This window comes from Eubalaena glacialis, chromosome 9 (genome assembly GCF_028564815.1).
Source record: "Eubalaena glacialis isolate mEubGla1 chromosome 9, mEubGla1.1.hap2.+ XY, whole genome shotgun sequence".
Taxonomy (NCBI): Eukaryota; Metazoa; Chordata; class Mammalia; order Artiodactyla; family Balaenidae; genus Eubalaena; species Eubalaena glacialis.
This window is the reverse complement of record NC_083724.1, coordinates 16,160,082-16,183,108: the sequence shown is the minus strand read 5'-3', so window position 1 is coordinate 16,183,108 and position 23,027 is coordinate 16,160,082. Positions and strand designations below refer to the sequence as shown.

General features: G+C 44.0%; 1 protein-coding gene across 1 annotated transcript in view; it reads right to left on the bottom strand.

Annotated features, from left to right (window-relative positions):
- Nucleotides 1-3,410: 3,410 nt before the first annotated feature.
- BRINP1 (BMP/retinoic acid inducible neural specific 1) overlaps nucleotides 3,411-23,027 on the bottom strand; it is a 179,589-nt gene continuing 159,972 nt past the window's right edge. Inside the window, exon 8 of the mRNA XM_061200996.1 lies at nucleotides 3,411-4,568. Coding sequence (XP_061056979.1) covers nucleotides 3,428-4,568 — 1,141 coding nt within the window. The 3' untranslated portion in view covers nucleotides 3,411-3,427. The remainder of the gene's footprint in view (nucleotides 4,569-23,027) is intronic.

The following is a 23,027-nucleotide window of genomic DNA, read 5'->3' as shown; positions in this document are numbered from 1 at the left end:
TACTTCCTAATCTTTCTTCCACTTTGTGACATGTAGTGCCTGTGCAGCTATGATTTTAATCAATGAAGGGAGACTTTGCTGTTAGTGTGAACTCTTCTTGTCCTCCTCTTTGAAGGGGGCAGATATGCCAGGGTCCAGAATTTTCCAATGATTTTATTTGATAGCTAATTAATGGCCTTCTGTGGTTTCCATGGCAATGCCATGCTTTGCTGCCAGGCTTATCCAAATGGTACTGTTTACTCTTTTACCTTAGCATCAGCCTATTAATCAGACACCATAGGTCCTTGGTTGCTGCATCAAATTGGTAAACACTAACTGAATTAAAATCTCACTTGAGGGCTTCAGGCTTCTCTTCCTCCCAGCTGGAGGGGAACCTTGTTAGCTCAAAGAGACGGACCCAAGCAAGAGATACTTGGAAATCCACACAACTTTGTGTCCTTTTATAGAAAAGTATTTTCATTTCACCTTTGAACAAATATTTCAATGTTTGAATCTCTGAATATCTCTGTCCTTGAAAATTTATATATTTCCCTGATCTTTCCAATCATTAGATATTGCTGTATTCTCTTTGTAATATAAAATGATGTAATTACTATTGTTACGCTAATGGGAAGAAACCTTTCTTACACACACATACACACACACAAGCACACACACACACACACACACACACAGTTGGTGAAGTCTGGGGAAGAACTTGGGTTGAATGCTCTAACTGAATTCGGATGAGGATTAGGTAGCACAGTGCATATGAAGATTGCCCCGTTATCTGTAAAGCGCTGTGTAAATATAAGGGGTTATTACATTATGAGTATTTGGAACTTCTTGGAAGGTAGAGATGAAAGAGAAAGGAAGAGAGACAATTGAGTTCATTCTTTAGGTTATAAGGATTATGGATAGTTATTTCAACTTCTCATTTAGAGTCGAAATCCTCACTTTCCTTGGAAGGATTACCATTTAAAAGGATACTCTTTAACACTACTATTTTAACTATTTTAACTGACCCTCAAATACCCATGCATATTTATTCCTTTGTGCTTTTGCATTCTCTGTTCCTTTGGCCCTTCTGCTCCTTGTTATTTGCCCAAGTCCTGTTCATTTTCAACACTCAGGATGAACGTATCCATATAAAGCCTGTACCAACTGCATGAACAGAATTCATAACTTCTTCACGTCTCCTCCCTGTGTGCGACCCCACAATAGCACTCATCATAGTGTACTGTAATTATTGTTTATTTTTTAATTGGTTCATATGTCTTTTTCATTAATGTGTGAATGGCACAAAAGCATGGACCATTTCCTTCCAAATCTCATTTTTCTGGCATGCCTCATTCATCTACTAGGTGTTGAAGAGATGTTGAATAATTTACTGACTTTCTGAAAAATCTTGTGCTTGATAAATAGCTGCTATGTGACCTCTGGCATGAAGAATTTCCAACCTAAGTGAACACCGAATCCTCTCAAAATCTGAGGTCAAACAACTATGTTGGTGTGAAGTGCACATTAAGTGTTAAAGTTCGTATCAAAATATATGCTAATTCATACTAAAAACTGGAACATTACATTTGGAATTTCACTATGCAAAAAACAGGATATACCTTCCCCTCCACTCCCCCCTGCCCACACACACTTAAGTAAACTAGATAATTCTTTACCTCTTCTGCACTGAAGCCCTCTCCTTTCATCTTAAAATAAACTATAAGGGGGGGGGGCGGGTATTCTCTTTGAGTCATATTATTACAGACTCTGGTGACCCCCTGAGATAGTTTTTGTATTTTATCTACAAATGCATTGACATGAGGAAAAAAATGCACATTCTAGAACTGGAACCCGTGAGTGGAAGGTACACAGAAGCTGGTAAAGGTACAGAAGAACCATCTAATAACTAGATCTGTTTTATAACACAGGCTGGAATGATCACTGCTGCTCCCCCCCAGTGAAAGGGGAATCCAAGGAATGTGGACGATAGATCTAATGAGCTTCCTGTTCCTGGAATGGTCCAGTTAGCAAACAGGGGTATCTCCCAAAGATGGTAAAGAGATTTGCACTGGGCAGACGTCGAGACCAGAAGAGTCCTATTTTCTCTTCCAACCCTGAAATGTCTGGTCCTGTTTCTCTGCCAATTTGGAAATGAAGATTCGAAGCACCTCTGGCTAGTACCACCCTAGCTAAAAGATAAATGCAGAGTTCCTGGAGAACTGGTAAGAAATGGTATTTGCCCAAATCCTCTACAGAAGTGCTTTGAAATGAGTTTTCTTTCTTGCATCTCTCCTTTCAATTTAAACCCCAAGTCCCAGACAAGGCTTCTCAGTTTTCAGCGATGCCCAAGAAGTGGCAGTGTCAGTGTATTTGTGTGTCTGTGTGTATGTGTGTGTATTCTGAGTTAAAGGACCTTTTTTTAGATACCTACTTGGGGAAGTCAGCCTGGCAGACCAATGCAATATTAAAACCTACCCTATTTTATTTTGGTTATTGATTTTTAGTCAAACTAAAGTTTAACATGCAAAGCATTTCTAGGAAATCTGACACCATTTCTTTTTGGAGACGGTAGGTAAAAGGGGTTTCTTGATTAAAAGAAAAAGAACTAGCAAAACAACCTGAGACTGAAAAATACTCATCCCTTGGCAGTTTAGTTGGAGTAAACACAAAAGTGGCCAGCATGATTTAGAAGGAGTCAGAAGGCAGGGCTCAAATCGCTATTCAGGCAGTAACCATGTGTAGCCAAGGGCATGCCATTTCTCTCTGAGGCTATTTCCCAAACTGAATCAAGGAGGTCACTAAGCTGACATCCAAGGTTCCTTACTGTTTTTAACACCCTGTGAATGTGAATGCCTCTCCGCCACAATCCCACCTATTGTCCAGCTTCAATTAGCGTCAGTTTATTCAGCGTGAAAGAAGCTATCTGGGTGAGACAGAATTGTCATTGCATCCCCACCCTTGTGTGCAAATGAATCAAAAGAACCACAAGGAATTAAGGATAAAGAGGGAAGAAATCATAACCGAAGAAATATCTTCTTTATCTATGTCCATTTCCTCCCACAAGGAAAAATGGCAGTGTCGGTTGTACATTACATATATCTTTCTTTTTAGTGTTTAATCTTAGCACCTGCACAGCAGAGATCTTTACAATTCATTGCATATGCTCTCTCTCATCTCCCCCCTCAATACAGCACCTGAGGCCTAAGAAGCAACTCCCTCCAAGCTCCTCCCAAGGCTGAGACCCTTCTTCACAACAGAGTATAGAAATAACAAACATGCCCAACGGTTTTATACAGTTGCTAGAATGTTTTCGTTTCCAACGAATGAAGATTTTTTCCTCCTTTCCTTTGAATATTAATTACATTTTACAAATTTGTGTTTGTTTTGCTTTGCTTGGTTCTGTTCTGTTTGTACAACAAAAGGGAACGTCCATGGCAAAGAGTCCAGGTTAACAGAGCTTGGCTGTCATCTGGTCTGACTGTTTGAGGATCTCGGTGTTGTAGAGGTCCAGGGCGTGGTTCACCCTGATGATCTCGCTGTTGGTCAGTTTCAGGCGGTGTTTCAGCATACACGAGAACAAGTCCAGCTGGGGCTTCCCTGGGGCCACAGGGGGGGCCAGGCGATTGATTCGGTCCCGAATATCTAACAAGAGGAGCATCACAGACGAAGAGGAGTAGAACTGGCCGCCCTGCGTGTAGGACTGGTTGACCTGCTGCACGGCGCTGCGAAGGAGGTCGGCGTTGAACCTCAGGCTGTACCCGAACACCTGCACATCCGAGATCTTGATGTAGAACTGCCTCTTGGAGGGATCAGACAGGTCCACAGGGCCCTGGCCAGTCTCATTCCGCAGGAGGGTAGGTAGCCGAGTCCGACTACGTAGGTAGATGTGGACCGTCTCAAAAAACGTTTTCCACCGATTGCCCAGCAGGAGAGTCCAGTTGTAGCACTGGCTGTTCTGGAGACGGATCTTCTCCCAGCGCGGGTAGCCGAACTCCCCGAAGGGCATGTTCCAGCCCTCCGAGTGGCTCCCGCTGAAGGGGTTGACGTAGACGAAGAACATGGGGTCCAGGCTGCTGTTGCGCATCTGGCAGATGCGCATGGACATGCCGATCACCATGTGGATGAAGTCCATGCGGTTCTTGTTGCTCTTGAGAGTGAGGGACATGCGCTTGCGCCACCGGGGGTCAAAGAAGGTGTCGAGACGGATCTCGTTGCTGATGAAGGTGGTGTGGACGTAGAGGCGCGAGTCCATCTTCTGCAGCAGGTACTTTAGCTCCAGGTCCTGGAAGTCCAGGTCGGTCTCGAAGCTGATGAACTGCTCGCTCCGCTCCGAGTCCACGTTCTGTGGCTCGCAGCGGCCTCGGTATAGCTTGTAGCCCTTGTTGCAGGAGCCGCAGAGCGAGATGTTGGCCAGGCTGCACATGGCACAGCTGTTGTTCCCTCCGATGATGCAGGGGATGGGGCGCTGGCACAGCGTAGTGCTGCCGTGGCACACGCAGCTCCTCTGGCTCTCCAGGAAGGTCCCCCAAAACCCGTTCTCATTGCAGTAGAGAAGCGACTGGACCCTTGCCAGCCACTGCTGAATTGTCCTGGGGGGTAGAGGGGAGATGGAGAATGTTAACCATCATGGGTGGTTATCCAGCTATTAATGCAAAGTGGGGTTATGGTTATCCAACTGCTAATGCAAAGTGGAGCTGCCCAAAGAATGAAAGGACTGGGTAGAACAGTTATCATAGGAAGGGCACCGAATATCAATGACAAGAACTACACTGTAGTTCCTGGTAATGCCACAGAGCGGCTACTTGACCTTGTACTCTACCCTTCTAATGTTCAATGTCCTCATCTGTAAAGGGAAGGGGTTGGAGTGAATGTTCTTTGAGGCCCTTGCAGCTCTATAATTGTATTATTCATGCGTCCCGCGGAAGTTTGATTCAGAAAATTAAAACGTATGAACTCAGAAACCCCTGCTGGATGACAACAGATTGTAAAAGATCGGCAATAAGAAGAATTTAGGGGTTATTTCTTTTAACCTGCACCAGATGTTTCAACCCTCTTCACAGATTCCTCCCATGAGGTTATATAACATCCAAAAACTTCAACAAAAACAAATTATAGGGCTTCCCTGGTGGCGCAGTGGTTGAGAGTCTGCCTGCCAATGCAGGGGACACGGGTTCGAGCCCTGGTCTGGGAAAGATCTCACATGCCGCAGAGCAGCTGGGCCTGTGAGCCACAATTACTGAGCCTGCGCGTCTGGAGCCTGTGCTCCGCAGCAAGAGAGGCCGCGATAGTGAGAGGCCCGCGCACCGCGATGAAGAGTGGCCCCCACTTGCCGCAACTGGAGAAAGCCCTCGCACAGAAACGAAGACCCAACACAGCCAGAAAATAAATAAATAAATTAATTAAAAAATTAAGAAAAAAAATTATATTTTATGTTACTCTGGAGATCAGGAAGTGCTTCCATATTTACGATCTTATGTGATCCTCATAGTGGCTTTTCGGAACAGGTAAGAAAGATGTTATTTCCTCCATTCTTTCCAGAGCTCCAAGCTCTCAGGTCAGTGAAATTTCCAACACAACATGTACCTCTAGGCCCCCCTCTCCACAGCCCCTCAACACGTTTATAAACAAACCCAAGCCTGTCCCCAGATTCCAGCCTCTGAAACATTCCAGTGAAGGTACATACTAGATCAGATAAGAAGCAACAGAAGAAGAGGTAAAAAGATGTAAGACAGTCAGCTTAATGGCCTCTCATCTTTCCTCATTTCTGTGCAAGTCCCCTCTTGGCTGTCTTCCATGCTACGAATAATCCCTTACATGTGTCTAGCACTTTTTACCCTGCACAGGGTGCATTCACTCCCATTTTCTCACTTGAGTTTCACAAGCACATTCCCAACATAGCTTGGGACTTGAGGTCAGTCCGAGATTGCTTCAAATCCTGGCACCTCCACTCCTGAGCCAAGGGAGTGCTGGCAGTTTCCTTCACCTTCCTAATCATTCCCCCCACACCGGGCTGTGGTGAGGATGACATGAATTTTTTGGTGAAGCCTTTGCCCCTAACTTGGTAGGTAATAGGGACTCCATAAAAGTTAGTTCTTGTTATTCCTGCCAAGGGACTCTCAGCTCCATTTTCTAGACATGGCAAGAGACGCTCAGAGGTGAAATCATACAGTGAGTGAGTAGAGGAATCTCCTGGCTTGTAGCTCTTCAAACAAGAGTCAAGGAAGCCTTTCTTAAGGCTCTCATGTGCTGTGGTGATGTTGACGATGATGATGACCACGGTGGCAGTGGTTCCTGATCCCCATTTTCGAAAACTGGAAATGGAAGCCCTTTTGCATTGTACTGCGTCTGGTAGGAAGTGCTAGCGATCTATCTATTCTATCATTTCCACTGCCAAGCCAGAATCACCAAGCCCTAGAACCATGACGTAGGCAGTACAGCCTGATATTGAAAAGCATGTGCGTTGGCCCAAGCAGAACTGAGTTCGAGGCTCAGTTCTGTAACCAGGAACAAGATACTTCGTGTCTTTGAGCCTCAGTATCCATATCTAAAAGCAGAATAATAAAGCCCATCTTAGGCAGTGAGGGAGAGGATTGAATGAGATGGTGTATTTAAAGCATTGAGCACAGAGCCTGGCATAGACCAATTATTAAAAAGGTAATAAGAAGTACTCTCATCCCAGACAATAAGCTCTTCCTTTGAAGGTATTGAGACACACTTTTTCAGGGATTTCACTATCTCTCTGGGGTTGGAGGGAAACCATTTGGTTACTTGGGACATTTGAAAATGGATACTGTTGAAACGGCTTCCCAGGATGCTGTGCTTTGAAGGAGGTGCTTATCCGCTGAGAGAAAATGGAGGAATAATTAGAGCGCTCTTTGAAACGGCTCTGCCTTTTAACTCCACAGAACGATCCTGGCTTTGGCAATGAAACCTCCCTCACAACATTCAAAACGCTGTATTGAAACCCCTGGTTTTTTGATCAGTTTCCCCTCCAGGCTCTAAGGCTTGAGAGAGGGGACCCCTCCTTCCCTGAGCATCTAGCCCAGAGCCTGGCTCTAAAGAAATGTTTGCTGAATGAATGAATGAATACTGAATGAATGAACAGACAAAAATTAATATTTTTCTTATTTTTCACTTAAAAAACAAACAAACAAAAACTCCTCTTCTCTCTCCCGAATTGCACAATTAGTTTTCAATACCTTCCACCCACACAGCTCCAGGCCTCCCGGTCTCTGCTTCGTGGGACCAATCCTATTACAGCCTGGAGAACAGCAGCGGGCCCAGCCTTCACGAGACGAAGCTGGAATGATAATGAGCCACGCGGCTCCCGCCTCCCCAGCCAGAACGTTGACTGAATATCGGCTATGAGTCACCGGGTATTTTTGTGAGCCGCAGGGGCACGCCACACGTCTCTGATTGCGTGGTTCCATCTGACGAGAGCGTCATTTCAAAATGCCTCTTTCAAATGGCCCACACTTGCCCCGTCACTCCCTCTCCAAGTGACAGGACAGTACCCCATTTAGAGCTCCTCTGTTCCCATCTGCAAGGCATTCTATAACCCCGTAGAGCGCCCCCTTTCTCGTGTCTCATCATTGGGACCCTTTGTCAGGACGGCATCCCCCCACTCCTTGAATCAATGCCTCATTGTGGCTGAGCTCTCAGCATCCTCAGGGAGGGAAAGAGGAAGATGAAAGTTCCCGGTGAGGCTGCCACAAGCAAAGGGGCGAGTGGCCAATTAGGATTCCAGCCCTGTCGAGCAGGAGGGACTGGGGACAGAGGCCCTCTGAGGCGCAGCAGAGAGCTGCCTGGCACCTGCATCTCCTGACCTCAGAATAATCGTGAGGTTGTGGGCTGTATCAAAGAAGGCATTAATGATACTGCGAGAGGACTCAGAAGAGGCAGGGCACGGGGAGGGGGGCTGGGAGCGCGAGGCCCAGGGAGAGAAGAAAGACAGAATGGAGGAGAGAGGTGGGGACTGGGGAAGCGGGAGGAGATGGGGAGCGGCCTCAGTGATGGAGGTGGCGGGGGAAATGGGGAGCCTGACCCAGGTGAGCAGACAGGGGCTGTGGCGGAGGAGGAGGGCTGGAGAGGGTAAAGGTGATGGGATGAAATTAGTGTGGGTAGGATGGAAACGAAGACACTCAGCCAAGCCTTCATGTGTTGTAACTCCCAGAATCAGGGAATGTGGACCCCGGATGGGCCACATGAGGGCAAACCATCCTTTTCTGAAAGGGGGGTGGGGGTCAGACGGAGAGCAATGTTATTGGTGAGCCCCGATTCCCAAGGTCAGTGAACGTTCCTTAGATTTCTGTCCTTCATTTTGAAGAGAAGAGCAAAACCAGAAAAACCAAGCTCATCCCAGTGTTTTGCACGCCTGTCCTTAGCACAAGCAACTTCTGACAATGAGGAGTCCACCTCAATCAGATCAATCTCCTACACCTTCTCCATCTCCAGCCAGTGCTCTGGGTAGTAATTGCTGATATTCAGAAAGCCTGCCATGCTGGAAGGCATGCAGCACCTTAAACCAGCCAAGGGAATCAATGGCTCACAACCACCGAGCACTCACTGTACACCAGGCATTGTGCCGGAGCTCTCCCAGAGCAGCATGGATAACCGTCCACAGCACAGGTGAAGAGAGTGAGGCCTTGAGAAGTGGGATAACTTGTCTGACATCACAGAGTCACTCCACATTCAAATACCAAGTTCTCTAACTGCAGCACCAGCGCACTTTCCAATGTACCACGATGTAAAATTATAACGACAAAGCCAGCAAGAAGAAGGAAGCAGGCCACAAGAAGAGAAATATATTGAAATAATGGAAAAATACTGAAACTTTGAATGTGTGACGGGCCTATGATCACATTCCTTGCTTCCCCTGGACCTGCCAGGATCCCTCTCCTCCATTCACAGATAATTGGAGCTCACCGACAAGTGCTCAGGGAGAGGCTGGGGACCAGGGGTAAGAGGGACTGCCATCTATAAATACCATTTCCCAGGCTAGCTGGTGACAGCCCACCTCAACTCTGGCAACAGAGGAGCGGCTTAATAGGCCAGCTCCAGAGAGATGGGGTCGAGAGGGTTTTCACAAAGGGCTGACACAGACCCACTGCAAGGCATTCAGTGTGTGGCAGTGAGGACCAAGATTTAACATGCTTTTCTCTTTCCCTGGGGATCCAAAGCATCTTCTCTTTGCAGCCAAAGCTGAACTCCAATACATCCAAATCAGCATCTTTCTGCTGGATGGGATTTCAGTTCATTATGATGGGAGGGGCGGGGGGAGCAGGGCTGTGGGGAGGGCAGGAAGCTGCATTTTTATTCCTAAAGCTGGAAAACCCTGGGGCCTGGTAAGTAGGCTCCCACAGAGGCTACACATGAAGCAACTTGGACCACAGAAGCAGAAAACCTTCAAGAAGCAGCCTTGGAAATATCCAGCCCATCTCCCTCATGTTTAGACCTGAACATTGAGATTTAGTTGCTTAGGTGGAGGATCAATGTTTCTTGAGTGCTTTCTCTATCATGGCAGTCAGCCTTTATCCTTACATCAGCCCCATGAGAAGACAGGACTCCTTTGAGAGGAGGAGAGGGCATGAAAGACCAGAGAGGGACTGTGAATTTCCCATGGCCACACAGCATGGACGTAGAATATCAGAGCTCAGGATTTCTGGATCCAAACCCCGTGTTCCCTCCATTCCCCACTGTACTTTTCCTACCCTCTCAAACCCAGGCTGGAGGAGAAGCTAGGTTCCGGGCCATGGGGATACCTCCACTGCTCCCCTGCAGGCTCTGTCTTTGCCTCAGCCAGGATTTTCTGGCGACCTGACAGGCCTCCTGGTGACACAGCTGGAGTCGCTCATCATTTGGAGGACAGAGGCTATGCCACCCAGGGCTTCCCATCAGTGCTTTCAACAGGGCACGCCTCCCTTTCGGAACCACCCGGTGGGAAGCCCAGGCTGGGATTCCTAATTCAAGCAAACTTCCTGCTGATTTTAATTGGAGGTTTTGCCCAAGACAGGAATGCAGTGCCAGGCCAGTGGCATTTTAGGGAAGATCATACAAATCGAGTGCCAAGGAGAAGGGGGGAACAGATTTAGGCTAAAATAGAAAACTATAATCCGTAAGAAGTCCCATTTGCCTACCAGGAGTGTTTATTTAAAAGAGAGAGGAAAGTTTAAAAAATGAAATTGGAGTTCTGAATCATTCATTTATGCCCTGTGCTTCTTCCTTGGCATTTCTTTGACATTGTAATGGGTGTCTGAGTAATTCCGTGAGACTCTATACAAATTGTGCACTCTACAGACCAGAGACCAGTACTAGACTGGGAAGACGAACAGTTGTTTTTAGGTTTCTGATGATGCACTGTTTAGGGGGTGGGCTGTGTATGACTCTGTGTGTGTGTGTGTTACAGGAATAGTGCTGATAAAAGATGAATATATCAATGGTGTCAGAATGCTTGGGGCTCTGCTGAAAAAAGCCTCGATTTATGGATGTGCTAGGGTAAATTATAACTGGCCATCAGACCCAGTCTGTGTTCATCATTTTCCCCAGATTCATATTTAGCTTTAATCATTCCCCTCTTTGCGTTTCTATCATTGACTTTATAGTTTGTTTTCCTTCCTTCTGTCAGTTCTTCACATGACGTCAGAGCCTCATGGGACAGCTCGTAGCAATGGAAGAAAAAACCCAAAGAAGAATTGTGTGGTCCCTTGCCACGATGAAGATGCTTTCTGGTTTGGAATTGTGGAATGAAGGCAATAGGTCTTATTTGTGGAGGGCAGAGGCAGAGGGTAGAAGGAGGGAGGGGAAGAGCAGCAAAGAGAAAATCCGATGGAGTCTTTAAAATGAGGTTGTCAGGAGTTTAACTGGGGAGGATTATGAAACAATTTTTGCAATTACATAGTCCTGTGTCTGGTAAGAGGTGCCAGGCAACATCAGCTACATGTTCAAATTCAGCATTTTGCTTTGGGGCATGGATGTGCTGAGGGTAAGGAGGAAGGATCCAGAAGCTTCTTTAGGGCTGGCAGAAATGCTAAAAGAAGCAGGAAGCTCCCAGGTGGAGAGCTGCCAGAGGGTTTTATTCTTCCTGGGCGGAAGTCAGGCAGGAGAATGACACACAGACCAAAGGCGAGAGAGTGAGAAGGGGCTAACCAGGCGTAATGGACTTCACCCTGAAGTACAGTGATGGTCATCTAGATCAATGATCTGGGCAGTGAGGGGGGGTGAGCCAGTTAATAGACATGGGAGTCAGTTAAGGAAACGCTGGACCTGCTCTACCACTATTTTGTTGTGGATATTTGACCTTGCTATTTGACCTTGGATAAATCACTTCACCTCTTTGATCCTCAGTTTCTTTATCTGTCAAATGGGAAAGGTAATACCTACCTTACACTTTGTCTTCAGAACGAGAATCAGATACGTGAAGCTCCTGGGAGGTCCGCAGTGAAAGGAAGCTATCTATGACTGACCATTAACTATAATTATTACTGAGGGCAAAGGAAAACGGTGTTTTATATTCCTCTCAGGTAAAGATATTCCTCTCAGTTACTACAACAGCCCAGTTGATTATAGCTTAACGTCCTAGTCTCCCTGGTCACTCACCCTCCACAGTTCTAATGAACGCTGTCACCGTGATGCTTGAAGAAAGAGCTAGATGTGGGCTTTGGAGTCAGAAAACATGGGGTATTGAATCATAGCTCTGCTCCTCATTACTTCACCTTGAGCTAATTGCTTGTCCTTTCTAAGCTTCAGTTTCCTCAACTACAGAATGGAATAATAATACATTACTTGCAGGATTGTTTTGAAGATCAGATAAGATAACGTATGTAGAGCTTCTAACATCGGTAGGTACACACTGTCTCTCATGAAAACAAACTATTGTGTTCCTCTTGAGCTCCCAAAGAACATGGTCCCTTTGAAATAAGTATAGATTTAAAAATCCAGGGAAAGAATTCAATAAATATTGTTGGGTCCATTGAATATTGATATTAAAACAGCAACAGCAACAAAATCTCTCATTGATACTTAATCTCTTCTGTACCCCAGAATCATTAACAGATGGACTGCAGGTCTAAAGGTGAAAAGTAAAATAATAACATCAACAAAACACCTTTTAGAAGAAAACACAGAGGAGCGTCATTATGACATTGGAGTAGGCAAAGATTTCTTAACACAGCTCACCATAAAGGAAAAAAACATGTTGATTAATAGGGATATACTAGGATTAAAACACATGAATCAAAAGATACCATTCAAAGAGTGAAAAGACAACCCTTAGTTAGAAAATATATTTGCAATATCTTTACCCAAAGACTATATTTATAGTACATAAATAACTCCTACACTGGCTGGATGCTGGGCTAGTCAAAGGCATTTCATGCTGCCTGAGTTTGCCACTCCTTCCTGGGTCTCTTTAAACCAGAGTAGATGCAATTATCACAATTTATATTTTTCTTCAGAAGGTTCTCACTAAACTGTTTAATGTGATTTGTCCCAGAAAAAAAAAAAAAAATGACCAAACGGGAAAGTAGGCAACTGATACGATGATATGAATGGGCATGTCATAAAAGAGGATATTCAATAGGCCAATAAGCACATGAAACTCCACGTCATTAGTCATCAGGACCGCGCCAATTAAAATTGCGATGGGATACTTCTGCAGCAGGATGGCTAAAATAAAAATAAAAATAAAAAGGTGAGAAACACTAAGTATGGGCAAGGATGTGGAACAATCGAAACTCTTCTATGCTACCTGCAAGACAGATCATTGGTTCAGCAAGTTTGGGAAAGTGGAATTATCTGCTGAAGTATCTGTAAAGCCGAGCAATCCCACCCCTAGGAGATACCCAACAAAAATGCACACAGAAGTTCACTCATAGGCGTGTGGAAGACAGCAGCACTCTCTGTCACAGCCCCACCCTGAAGACTGCGCAAATGACCATCGCACTAGAATGGATGTCTAGAAACACAGTGGACTACTCTTGAGAATGAATGTGCCAAAACCACACAAAACAATATGAAGGAATCTCACAGAAGAATGAAAGGTGAAAAAAGCCAGATACCAAAGGGTCCACACTGCACAAAAAGAGGAAAAACTGAGCTACAGTGTGTGTAGCCATGAGAGGCATAATTCCCTGGGAGAGAAGGCTGATGGTATCAGAAGAGGACACAGTGGGTTTCTGCACTGCTGATAACGCCCTGTTCTTTGATCTAAGTGCTGGTTACATGTGGGAATTCATTCTGTGAAAATTCGTCTTGCTGTACACTTAACGATATTTTCACTTGCTATATATCTCTAACACTTCCATAAAACATTTACCCCCAAAAAATCGTCCTTTAAAACAACCAGAAAAACACTATTAAGGCAGCAATATGTTACATTTTTATATCACTTTTAAACTTTCTAAAGCTCTTCTGTTTGGTTCTCTGATTTAGATCTTCACAACTTTTCTGTGTCATAGATTGGGTTGAGGGGTATCAAGGATTTTTAAGGATATGAAAAACTGGGCTCAGAGAGGTGACGTGACTTCCTGAAGGTCACCAGTGAGCTGTCACATCACTAAGATTACAACTCACCCGGGTGTGAGTTTGTTGGTCGATTTGGAGGGTGGAGGTGGGGAGGAGCGTAGGGAAATGGTGCTGGATAAAGAGCTACAGAAATCGTAAGAAATTAGTTCTATTTCTGACTCAATCCTCTAAGCCTCTAGATTCTATTCTGAGCAGGAAGCCACTTCTGAGCCCCAGGGAAGAAAAAAAAACCCTGAAAAACTAAAAACAACAAAAAGGGTCTGGAGATACTTATTTTCTTGCCTTACGTCAACCAAGGGAGTCAATTCCCTACTTGCTACAAATGTACAATGACAAACAGGGATGGGCATGGAGACATCCCTGGTAGCGCTGAGTTGAACAAACCCTGCGTATCACTCATGGTGAAGCTCAGCTGCCGGCGTGCAACTCCCTGCCCCTCACCCTGATTGTGCATCCTTGGGTTGCCATGGGGTTGGGCCTTACTGCCTTCTTTACCTCCGTAAATAGAAAAGAAATGCACAAGATATTCTTAGTTAAAAGCTTCATTGCCCCATGGTTGGGAGGGTACTTCTAGGCTTCTGTGACTGACAGCAGGCTGCCCCGAGCTAGCCTAGGGTTATCTGTTGGCTTGTACCTCTTCCTCAATAGGACAATTTAGTACACACTCAGAATAGGTCCTTGCCACGAATTTGCCACCTCCTCCCAGGGTGCGTGCACCCGTGTGTGCACGTGCACACACACACACACACACACACACACGTCAGTAGGTCAGGGACTGTCAAAGTAGCAATTAACTCTGGTAGGTGGAGCTGTCTGTATGTTTAGTGTGGCAGATTTTCAGAATTCTGGAGTGGAATGATGCCTAGACAAGGCTTGGTCCACGGGAAGCAGAGAGGTTATGTGACTTGCCTGAGGTCACACAAATAGTACCCGGAAACCCAGAGGCAGAATCTTTCCCTTGAGGAAGGAAGGACCCTGCACATAGCCACAAATGTAGACCGTTCATCTTTCCCCAGCCTCTCCCAAGGGGACCAACAGCCTTTTACCTGGGTGACTGTGCATTGGGGGAAAGGAAATAGTCATACTTTTCAAGGATTACTGGACACTGGCTTTGAACTGATAGTATTTCTTGGAGACACAAATTGTCACTGTGGTCTACTGATCAGCACAGGTGTTTATGGGGGGTCAGGTGGTCAATGGGACTTTGGGTCAGGTTCTTCTCACAGTGGGTCTGGTGGTTATTTCCCCATTCCAGAGGGCATGCTTGAGATTAATCCATAATTGGAATACTCTGCAACTGGCAGAAACCCCTTCCTTCCCACTTCTGGTATCCCCACCAACTAATAAAACTTATATTATGGAATATTCTCTCCCTTTACCAGCTTCCAAGAAAACAAAACAAGACAATAAGAACAACAACAAAACATGTACCTAGGCTGAAGCATGTTGCAAGGGGCATAAACCATACGATAAATCCACTAAAACAAACTTTGTCTTGATTGACAAAGGTTCAAAAGGGCAATTTTGTATTACAAGATATTTCTTCATAAGGTCTCTGAAGAGTGCACTAACCTCTGTACTAAAATGTATCACAATGGAAAAAGAAACAAATGACAAACCCACAATGTGCAGCAGGTGGCCATGGACCCTTTGACACTCCTCCCATAGACAGGAGCTCTGTTCCCCTCCCTTGAATCTGGGCAGAGTCCACCACTCCTCTGACCAATACAGAAAGGCAGAAGTGATTCACTTAGTTTATGGACTCAGCAGCAGCTTCGACTTCTTGTCTCTTGGAAAACTCCCCCGTAGAGCTCTGAGGCCACTTATAAGCAGGCTGACCACCCTGCTGGAGAGACCACATGAAGAGACCCTGAAGAGAGAGCGCTGCCCAGCTGAGCCCAGCCTTTTGGTCATCTCTGCTAAGGAACCAGATAGGCGAGCGAAGCTTTCTTAGAACCTCCAGCTCAGTCCAGCTGCCACCTAAATACCAATGAGTGACTTCAAGTAACCTCACGTGGAACAGAAGAATTGCCCAGCCAATTCTGGCACAAATTTCCGACTCATAGATCAAGAGCATAATATAATGATTGGTGTTTTAAGGCCCTAAATTTGGGTCAATGTGTTAAACAGCAATAGATATTCGAACTATTATATACCATGAGCCCCCAGAGAGAACTCAGGATCTCTCTTCCTCCTTCCATTACTACCAAGCTATGTAACTGTACCAGGCAGAACTTGAAAAATGTCCTCCCTCCCCAAGATTCCAGGCTCTAACCCCCAGGACCTGTGGATGTGGTGAGATATCACTCCCAAGACTGTGTCCTGTTATTTGGCACAGTTGATGTAAAGATACTGAGATTATCTAGGTGAACCTAATTTAATTAGAGGTGCCCCTTTAAAAGCAGAGAGTTTTCTCTGGCCGTTGGCAGAAAGAGAATTCAGAGAGATCCAAAGCCTGAGAAAGACTTGCTGCACCTTTGTTCCTTTGAAGATGGAGTGGTCCATGTACCAGGACTGGAAAATAGCCTCTAGGAGCTAAGAGTGAACTCTGGCCAATGACCAGCAAGGAAAAAGTGACCTCAGTCCTATAAGCATAAAGAAGTGAATTCTGCCAACAACCAGACTGAGCTTGGAAGTGGGTTCTCGACATCTTCATTTCTGCTTGTGAGACATCAGCAGAAGATCCAGCTATACCAGGCCCAGCCTCCCGACCCATGGAAACTGAAAGATAATAAATGCATATTGCTTTCAGCCTCTAAATGTGTGGTAATGTGTTACAGAACAATACAAAACCAATATAGTTACTCTGGCCAAGACACACTCTGTTCTATTTTATTCTTTAATAAAATGACAGGAATCGATTAGATGATCTTTTAGGTTCCCTGACAGCCATGACATTTTATGATTTTGTAATTTTAGGCCATTTAACCTTCCTGAGCTTCAGATTTCTAAGGTAAAGCACAGGTGCAGGCCCAGTCCTGTGCTGGGTTTATTTTACCTGCTAGAGCTCAAGATCTCTGTAAACGGAGGCGCCCCTGTCTTATTCACCATCTACCAAGACCTTATGCATAATGCCTGGCACTTAGTAGGTGATCACTAAATATCTGCTGGATGAAGGAATGCATGGATAAATGAATGAAGATTCAGTATAAATATTAATGTACATATTCTTTGACAAGAACAAAGGGCTATGCCTATATAGGATGGCAACAGAAGAAGGGGTATTCTTTCATAATGTTGGACGAGTCATTAATTTCTGTAAGCCTTAGTTTTCTCACCTGTACACGCGGAGCCTAATCCTTGCTCTAGCTCCCCCCAACCCCCAGGTTATTATAAGAATCAGCCCTTTGCAAAATAAAATAATCTATACGTAAGGTATCTGTCTTATACATAAGGTATTTGTCTTAGTAATAGTTTACTTTTTAGAATTCGGAATATACCTAAGCCAAATGGGGTAAATTTATTCCCTAATTATACCAGAGACTGAGTACCTTCCTGCTGTTATTTTGGCCGCTGCTGGTTAGCAGTCTTGCCACCTCTCAGCAGGAGTTCTACCTGCTGGGATACAGAGCCATTAGCATCTGTTTAAGCAGAAGTGTTAGAAACTTAACTCGAAGAAGTCTGGCTGAAGGATGAGGATCTCTATTGTCAGGAAATCACAACCTGTGGTAGCACACCAAATAATCTGGGTCACTGCCTCTTAACCTGGAGTAAATCATTCTTTTCCAAGGCTGTGTGCTGAGGAACCCAATCCCTTAAAAAGAATTCAAAAAGAATGGTTCTATGGCCAAACAAGTTTAAAAAAAAAAATGCATATGACCCCTTCTCTATTTAATTTTTTTTTAATTCAACATTTCCTAAACTTATTCAATCAAAGACACCACTTCCTCCCCTCCCCCCATCCCTTCACCCCTTCCCAATATCCTATCAGTTCCCTTAAGGGAACTAACTTTTGCCTGGTTTTGACCAAGTGCACATATTGTGAGATGAGGCCATATTTATGGCAGTGAAGAGAGGCTTCTAATCCAAGGTTAGTTCAGTCCCCAGACCAGCCACATCAGTATCACCTAGGACCTGGGACCCATCCCAGACCTACGGAAGGAATCAGAAACCTTGGGGTGGGGTCCAGCCATCTGTGTTCAAAAGGCCCTCCTGGTGACTGTGATGCCCATGCCAGTTTGAGAACCACTGCCCTAACCCACAGATCTGTGGTAAAGCTCACGTCAACACAGGAAAGAAACACTGAATCCTTTTACACCTGGGAGAGCAATTCCATTGATTTTCTAGTTCATATTTGGAATGGCTACCAGAGAGCACTCCCTAAGTGCATTCCTTATATATTTTTTCCAATGGCTACTCATCACCTAAATGATAATATACAAACTCCACAGCTAGGTATTCAATCCCTCCATAATTTCATTTCAAAATACTGGTCTAATCTTATTCAACAACAATAAGGACAATTATTTAATATTTGTTGACCATTTACTATATGCTAAGAACACTGTATATCTTTTTCTTGGGTAATCCTCACAATAACTCTGGGGAGAAAGTACTGTTATTATCCTCATTTTACAGATGAGGAAACTTAGAGCCAGCAGCTCTAGCATACAACTCACCAAGATTTTACACCCGACTGTCTGGTTCCCAAGCCCATGTACTCGATCTTGATTTATGTGCTTTCTCTGATCTTCTGATTTCTCATTTCTGGATGAAATTAGTCTCACATTCAATTCATCCTAAGTATCTGTTGCTTTCTTAAATGGAAAACCATTCCCTCTACCCCAAGTTCAAAGCATCATCATCCCTCAACTTCCATCTCAAATGGTCCCTCACTTCAGTTCAGCAAATGCTGTGTCATTCTATGTCAGGCACTTTACCTGTTACTGGGGGGGTGGGGGGGGGGAATACACTGGTGAACAAGAAAAACAGAATCCCTGCCCTCACAGAATTTGTCGTCAAGTAGGGGAAGTCTAGGATTAAACACACAATTGCAAACGTGCCAGGTGGTAGAAAAAACTTCCACGCAGGATGCAGTAAAGACATACTGTTGACAGTGCAACCTGGTCCAGTGTGTCAGGACAAGCATCACTAAGAAATGGGGGTTTGATCTGAAATTTAAAGGATGAATAGAATAATCCAGGCAAAGAGAAAAGGGGATTCTTATAGTCTTCCCGACAGGGATTCATTTCTCTCCTTTCTTACCTTTACTGCTATTCAAATTCCATGTTTATACAATGGGAAGCATAACAGCATCTATTTTACAGGGTTTTTGTAAGGATTCAGTGAGTAAATTATGTAAGGCATTTAAAGCTGTGCCTGGTACATAATAAATAGTCATTATACGTTAACTGTTATTATCATTATTTATTATTATCGTGGCGAGTTAGTAGGAATAAGAGCTGCTGTCTCAGGACAAGCTCCGGAAATTGACCTGCCTGTAAGTGACTTGGCACACAGCTGACACTCTCCCTTCCATCTGATCAGAGTGGTGTGTGATGCTCTTGGCACACTGAATAGTCATGGCGGGTCGGTTACCCTCCTACAAAGCCCACGTGCTTCTGGTCCCTCCAAGTAACAAGCACATTTACCAAGGGTCGTTTTGTTTGTTCCCAAACCTGCTTATGCCAGTTGTATTTGCTATTATGTTCCTGAGACCAAAGTATTCTAGGAATGTGTCTTATACTTTATGAAAAGTACGTTTAGACCTCTATTTTTGTGTTTGGACAATAATTGTAAAACACTACACAAAAGCATAAAAATGTCTAGGGTGAGAAATAATATTAGCTTATAAATTGTATTTGCTTAAACACTAAAGATGTAAGCAAATTAGCTTTAAGTATGCCGTTTAACTATTGCTCTCCTTTTTTCCAAAGAGATTAAAAAAATTAAACTTTTTGAAATAAAAAAAAAGTCAAATAAATCAATGAAATGCGAGCTTTTTTCTGTGGGAACTCATTTGAATTCTGTGGGAAAATTCTATAAAGCCCACTTGATGAAAGAATTGCCATCAATTTAAATAAAGGAGAAGTACCTGAAAAAGATTGGGATGGCTCATAAAAATCTACAAACGTTTAGGTTGCTTCTTAAGAGTCTTTAAACTATTGCTCCACTTTGAATAAACCAAAGTTGGAAATACTATACAATTACCGGTGTGGTTTATGCAAGAAAGCCAGGAAAACGTCAAATGGAATATATTATACAAACACCCTCAAAAAAGATTTTGGCCCTACCTCAAAAGGCTGGCCAAGAAATATATATTTATATATTTTAAGTTAAAATAAACTGTGTTTATACATGTGCAGCATTGCATACATTTTAGCGTTCCTTATTTTAACTTTTTCTATTAATTGAGAAATTATTGGTTTCGAAATTTGTCTGATAAGGAGCCTGTGCTTGACTTATTATGTGCTAAAAGTGGCATATATGTTCTTTTATTGATTTTCCGATGGTAGGTATCATTTTTATCCCCACCATGTCAATTGGAAAAATGAAGTTCAGATAACAATACTGTACCAACGTTCCATTGTTAGTAAATGGCAGTCTACACCTTGGTCTGTCAGATTCCAGAGTCTAAAGTCTTAAGTATCTGAAATTTCATTGCCTCTCTACTATGTTATTACATTTTGTCAGGCTCATGAATTATTTTCTCCAATGGAAAGATCTGTCTCTTAGAAGCAGAAATAGTGTCTTCATCAAACATCTAGCATCTACTACAACTGTGCTCTTGATTATATTAACATTGCATCTGTGCATTTCTTTATAGGTTATGAAGAGTTCTCACATATAGCTTCCAAATTGACTGAGACATCAACTCCATAGGGTAGCTTTTCTTATTATCCTGATCATACAGATGAGGAAACACAGGGCTCAGGTGGGTTTCGAGATTTTTTGAGGTCACACATCTAATAAGTGGGAGAGCAGGGACTGTCAGCCTAATAAACTGACACTGACTTCAGCTCAATAAAAGATAAGAAGTCACACCCCTCTGCCCCACAGCAGGAGTCTGCGGAGATTAAATCCAGAGGCAAGGAAGTATAGGGTTCAGAGAGAAGAATCAAAATCAGTGTGCGTACTGAGGGTTCTCATAATAGAGATAACGATTATCCTGGTAGCTGGACTCTTTCCATAGACACCAATTAAACATTGTCTGGAGCAGGATGTTTGTAAAAAGCTGACATGGGCTCAGAAGCTACGGCCCCAGGATTGAAGCCTGAGGTGGATGCCCCCAAGAGACTTTTATCTGAACGATGCATAATTACACTGTGCTTGGCTAAAGCCCGGATGCTGGGTCAAGCCCATGTGAATATGAGAAGTAAAAATAAACCGAAGACTAGGAGTCATTGGAAAAATGCCAATAATTATACTGCCTGCCCTCAAGTTAAAGCTCCATGAATCTCCTTTGTCTTACAATACTATAACCTCTACAAAAATCGGGACAGGGTGTGGGGGAAAATATCAAATCACACTGTCCTTAGGCACCTAGTTGGTGCTAGGAATTTTTTTTCATCTCACTGAATTTGGTAAACTCTGGAAGTGTCTATTTTTGTCCTTTTTTTTTCACTAGGGCGCATTTCCCAAAGTAGTGGACTTAACAACAGATCCTTGCAGAATTTGGACACAGGTCAATTAAAGACAATCTCAATTTGCAGTTTCCATTTTACTGCCTGGACTGTCACAGTCAGAGGGTCTGAATTTTAATCACACTCTGTTCCCACATTCCCGGAGTGACCTTGAACGTGTCACTTAACTCCCTTCCGCCTTAGTTTCTTCCTTTGTAAATGAGGAAGACAATTTAAACCACATACAATGTAGTCTGTGAAAAATCTGTAGATTATTTGTATGGCAATGCATACAATTTAAAAATATTGTGTCAACATGTTTTTGGGACCCCATTCCAAGTAGAAAATAATTTATTTGCCCATTCACTGAGCACATTTTAAAAAATGTGTGCCAACTACCATGCTAGGAAGTTATACTGCTAAAGTGATAAAAAACATGGGTCCAGATGCGTACATGGGGCTGATAGCCTCACAGGAGACACAGGTGTTAATAACCGGGTAAACAAAGGTACAGGGTAAACTGAGATTTGGGCTTCATTTGGGAAATCAGCTTGCTAGGAAAACATATTAAACAAGTCCTGATACAGCCTTTCAAGGCAAGGAGCACAGGCTTTTGAGCTGAGATCTGAAGGATGCATAGATACTACTGCAGATAAGGAAGACATAAGAAAGCCTCAGGGAAGAGCCTGTGTGAAGCCTATGGGGTGGGAGGAATGTGCACACCTAGTGAACTGAAAGGTTAGTGAGTTGTAGCTGAGCGAGCCAAGAAGAGGCGTGAACACAGAGTAAGAGGCAGGCAGAGGCCAGATCACGACAGACCTGTAGGTCATCGTAAGAGTGTGCCCCTTCTCCTAAGAGCAGGGATTAGTCACCAAAGGCTGTCAGCAAGGGTGTGACAAGATCAAATTTGCTTCTTAAGTAATAATTCTGACGGCCTCCTGGAACATAGATTGGAAAGTGATTCGAGTAGATTTTGGGAGGCTTAGCTGAAAGGCTATTGTCATTTGGGGCAAAAGAAGATCTTCGTTTGAACTGGAGGCTACTCATGAAAATGGACTAGCTTCATCAGAAAGCAATATGGCTCAAAGACGCAATGAGCGTTCTCGTATCAGTATCTTGGAGTTGAGCAGTTGCTCTCTCAGTCTCTGTGGGTGATATTTCTCCTAGGAGCTGGGAAGGACCTCAGAGATAACTGAGCCCAGTTGTTTTCAAATTGTTTTAGCAAAAATTTAAAAATCGCCTTATTTTCCCAAATGAGTTTTAATGCAGAATTCTCATAAAGAAAACGGCTAAAGAGCTGCTCTGGTTAAAGGTGAAGTGCAGCTGTTCTCTGCTCAGCCTGTACCCACCCCTGCAAGGCTCCTTTTTTGCACCCAGTGTTCTCATTCTGGAATATATGCTACAGACCCAGTGTGGACTTAGTCAGGCTCACACAGGGCCCAGCCGGGGGGACTTGAACTCAGGTCTTCTGGTTCAAACAAGTGTCCTTCTCAAAAGCACATCCTGAGGCTAGATAATGATGCTTTGAAGACAAAGACCCCTTCGCTTGTATCTTTAAGTAAGTGTCTTACAGTGTCTGGCATAGGACGGGAGACCAGGTAGTCAGTAAACATTTATGGAATTGCACAGAAGCCAGCAGAATTCACTGCTCAAGCTGATTTTGTGCTTTTTTCTCTGCCTCTCTCCCTTCCTGTTTTTTTTCCTTTCTCCCTCTCTCTTTTCTTTCCTCCCTCCCTCCCTGCTTCCTTCCCTCCTCTGCAATGAGAGGTGATTTCCATCACATTGCAGTTTGTAGTTTAGGCAGGTCATCTGAACACCTTGGATCATCCTGCCTCGGGGGCAGGTAGAATAGCATAGATGTTACGGGAAAGGACTCTGCCGGGGTTTGAATCCTGCCTCTTATTTGCTGTGTAATCTTCAGCAAGTCAATTAACATCTCTGGATCTTAACTTCCCCATTCATAAC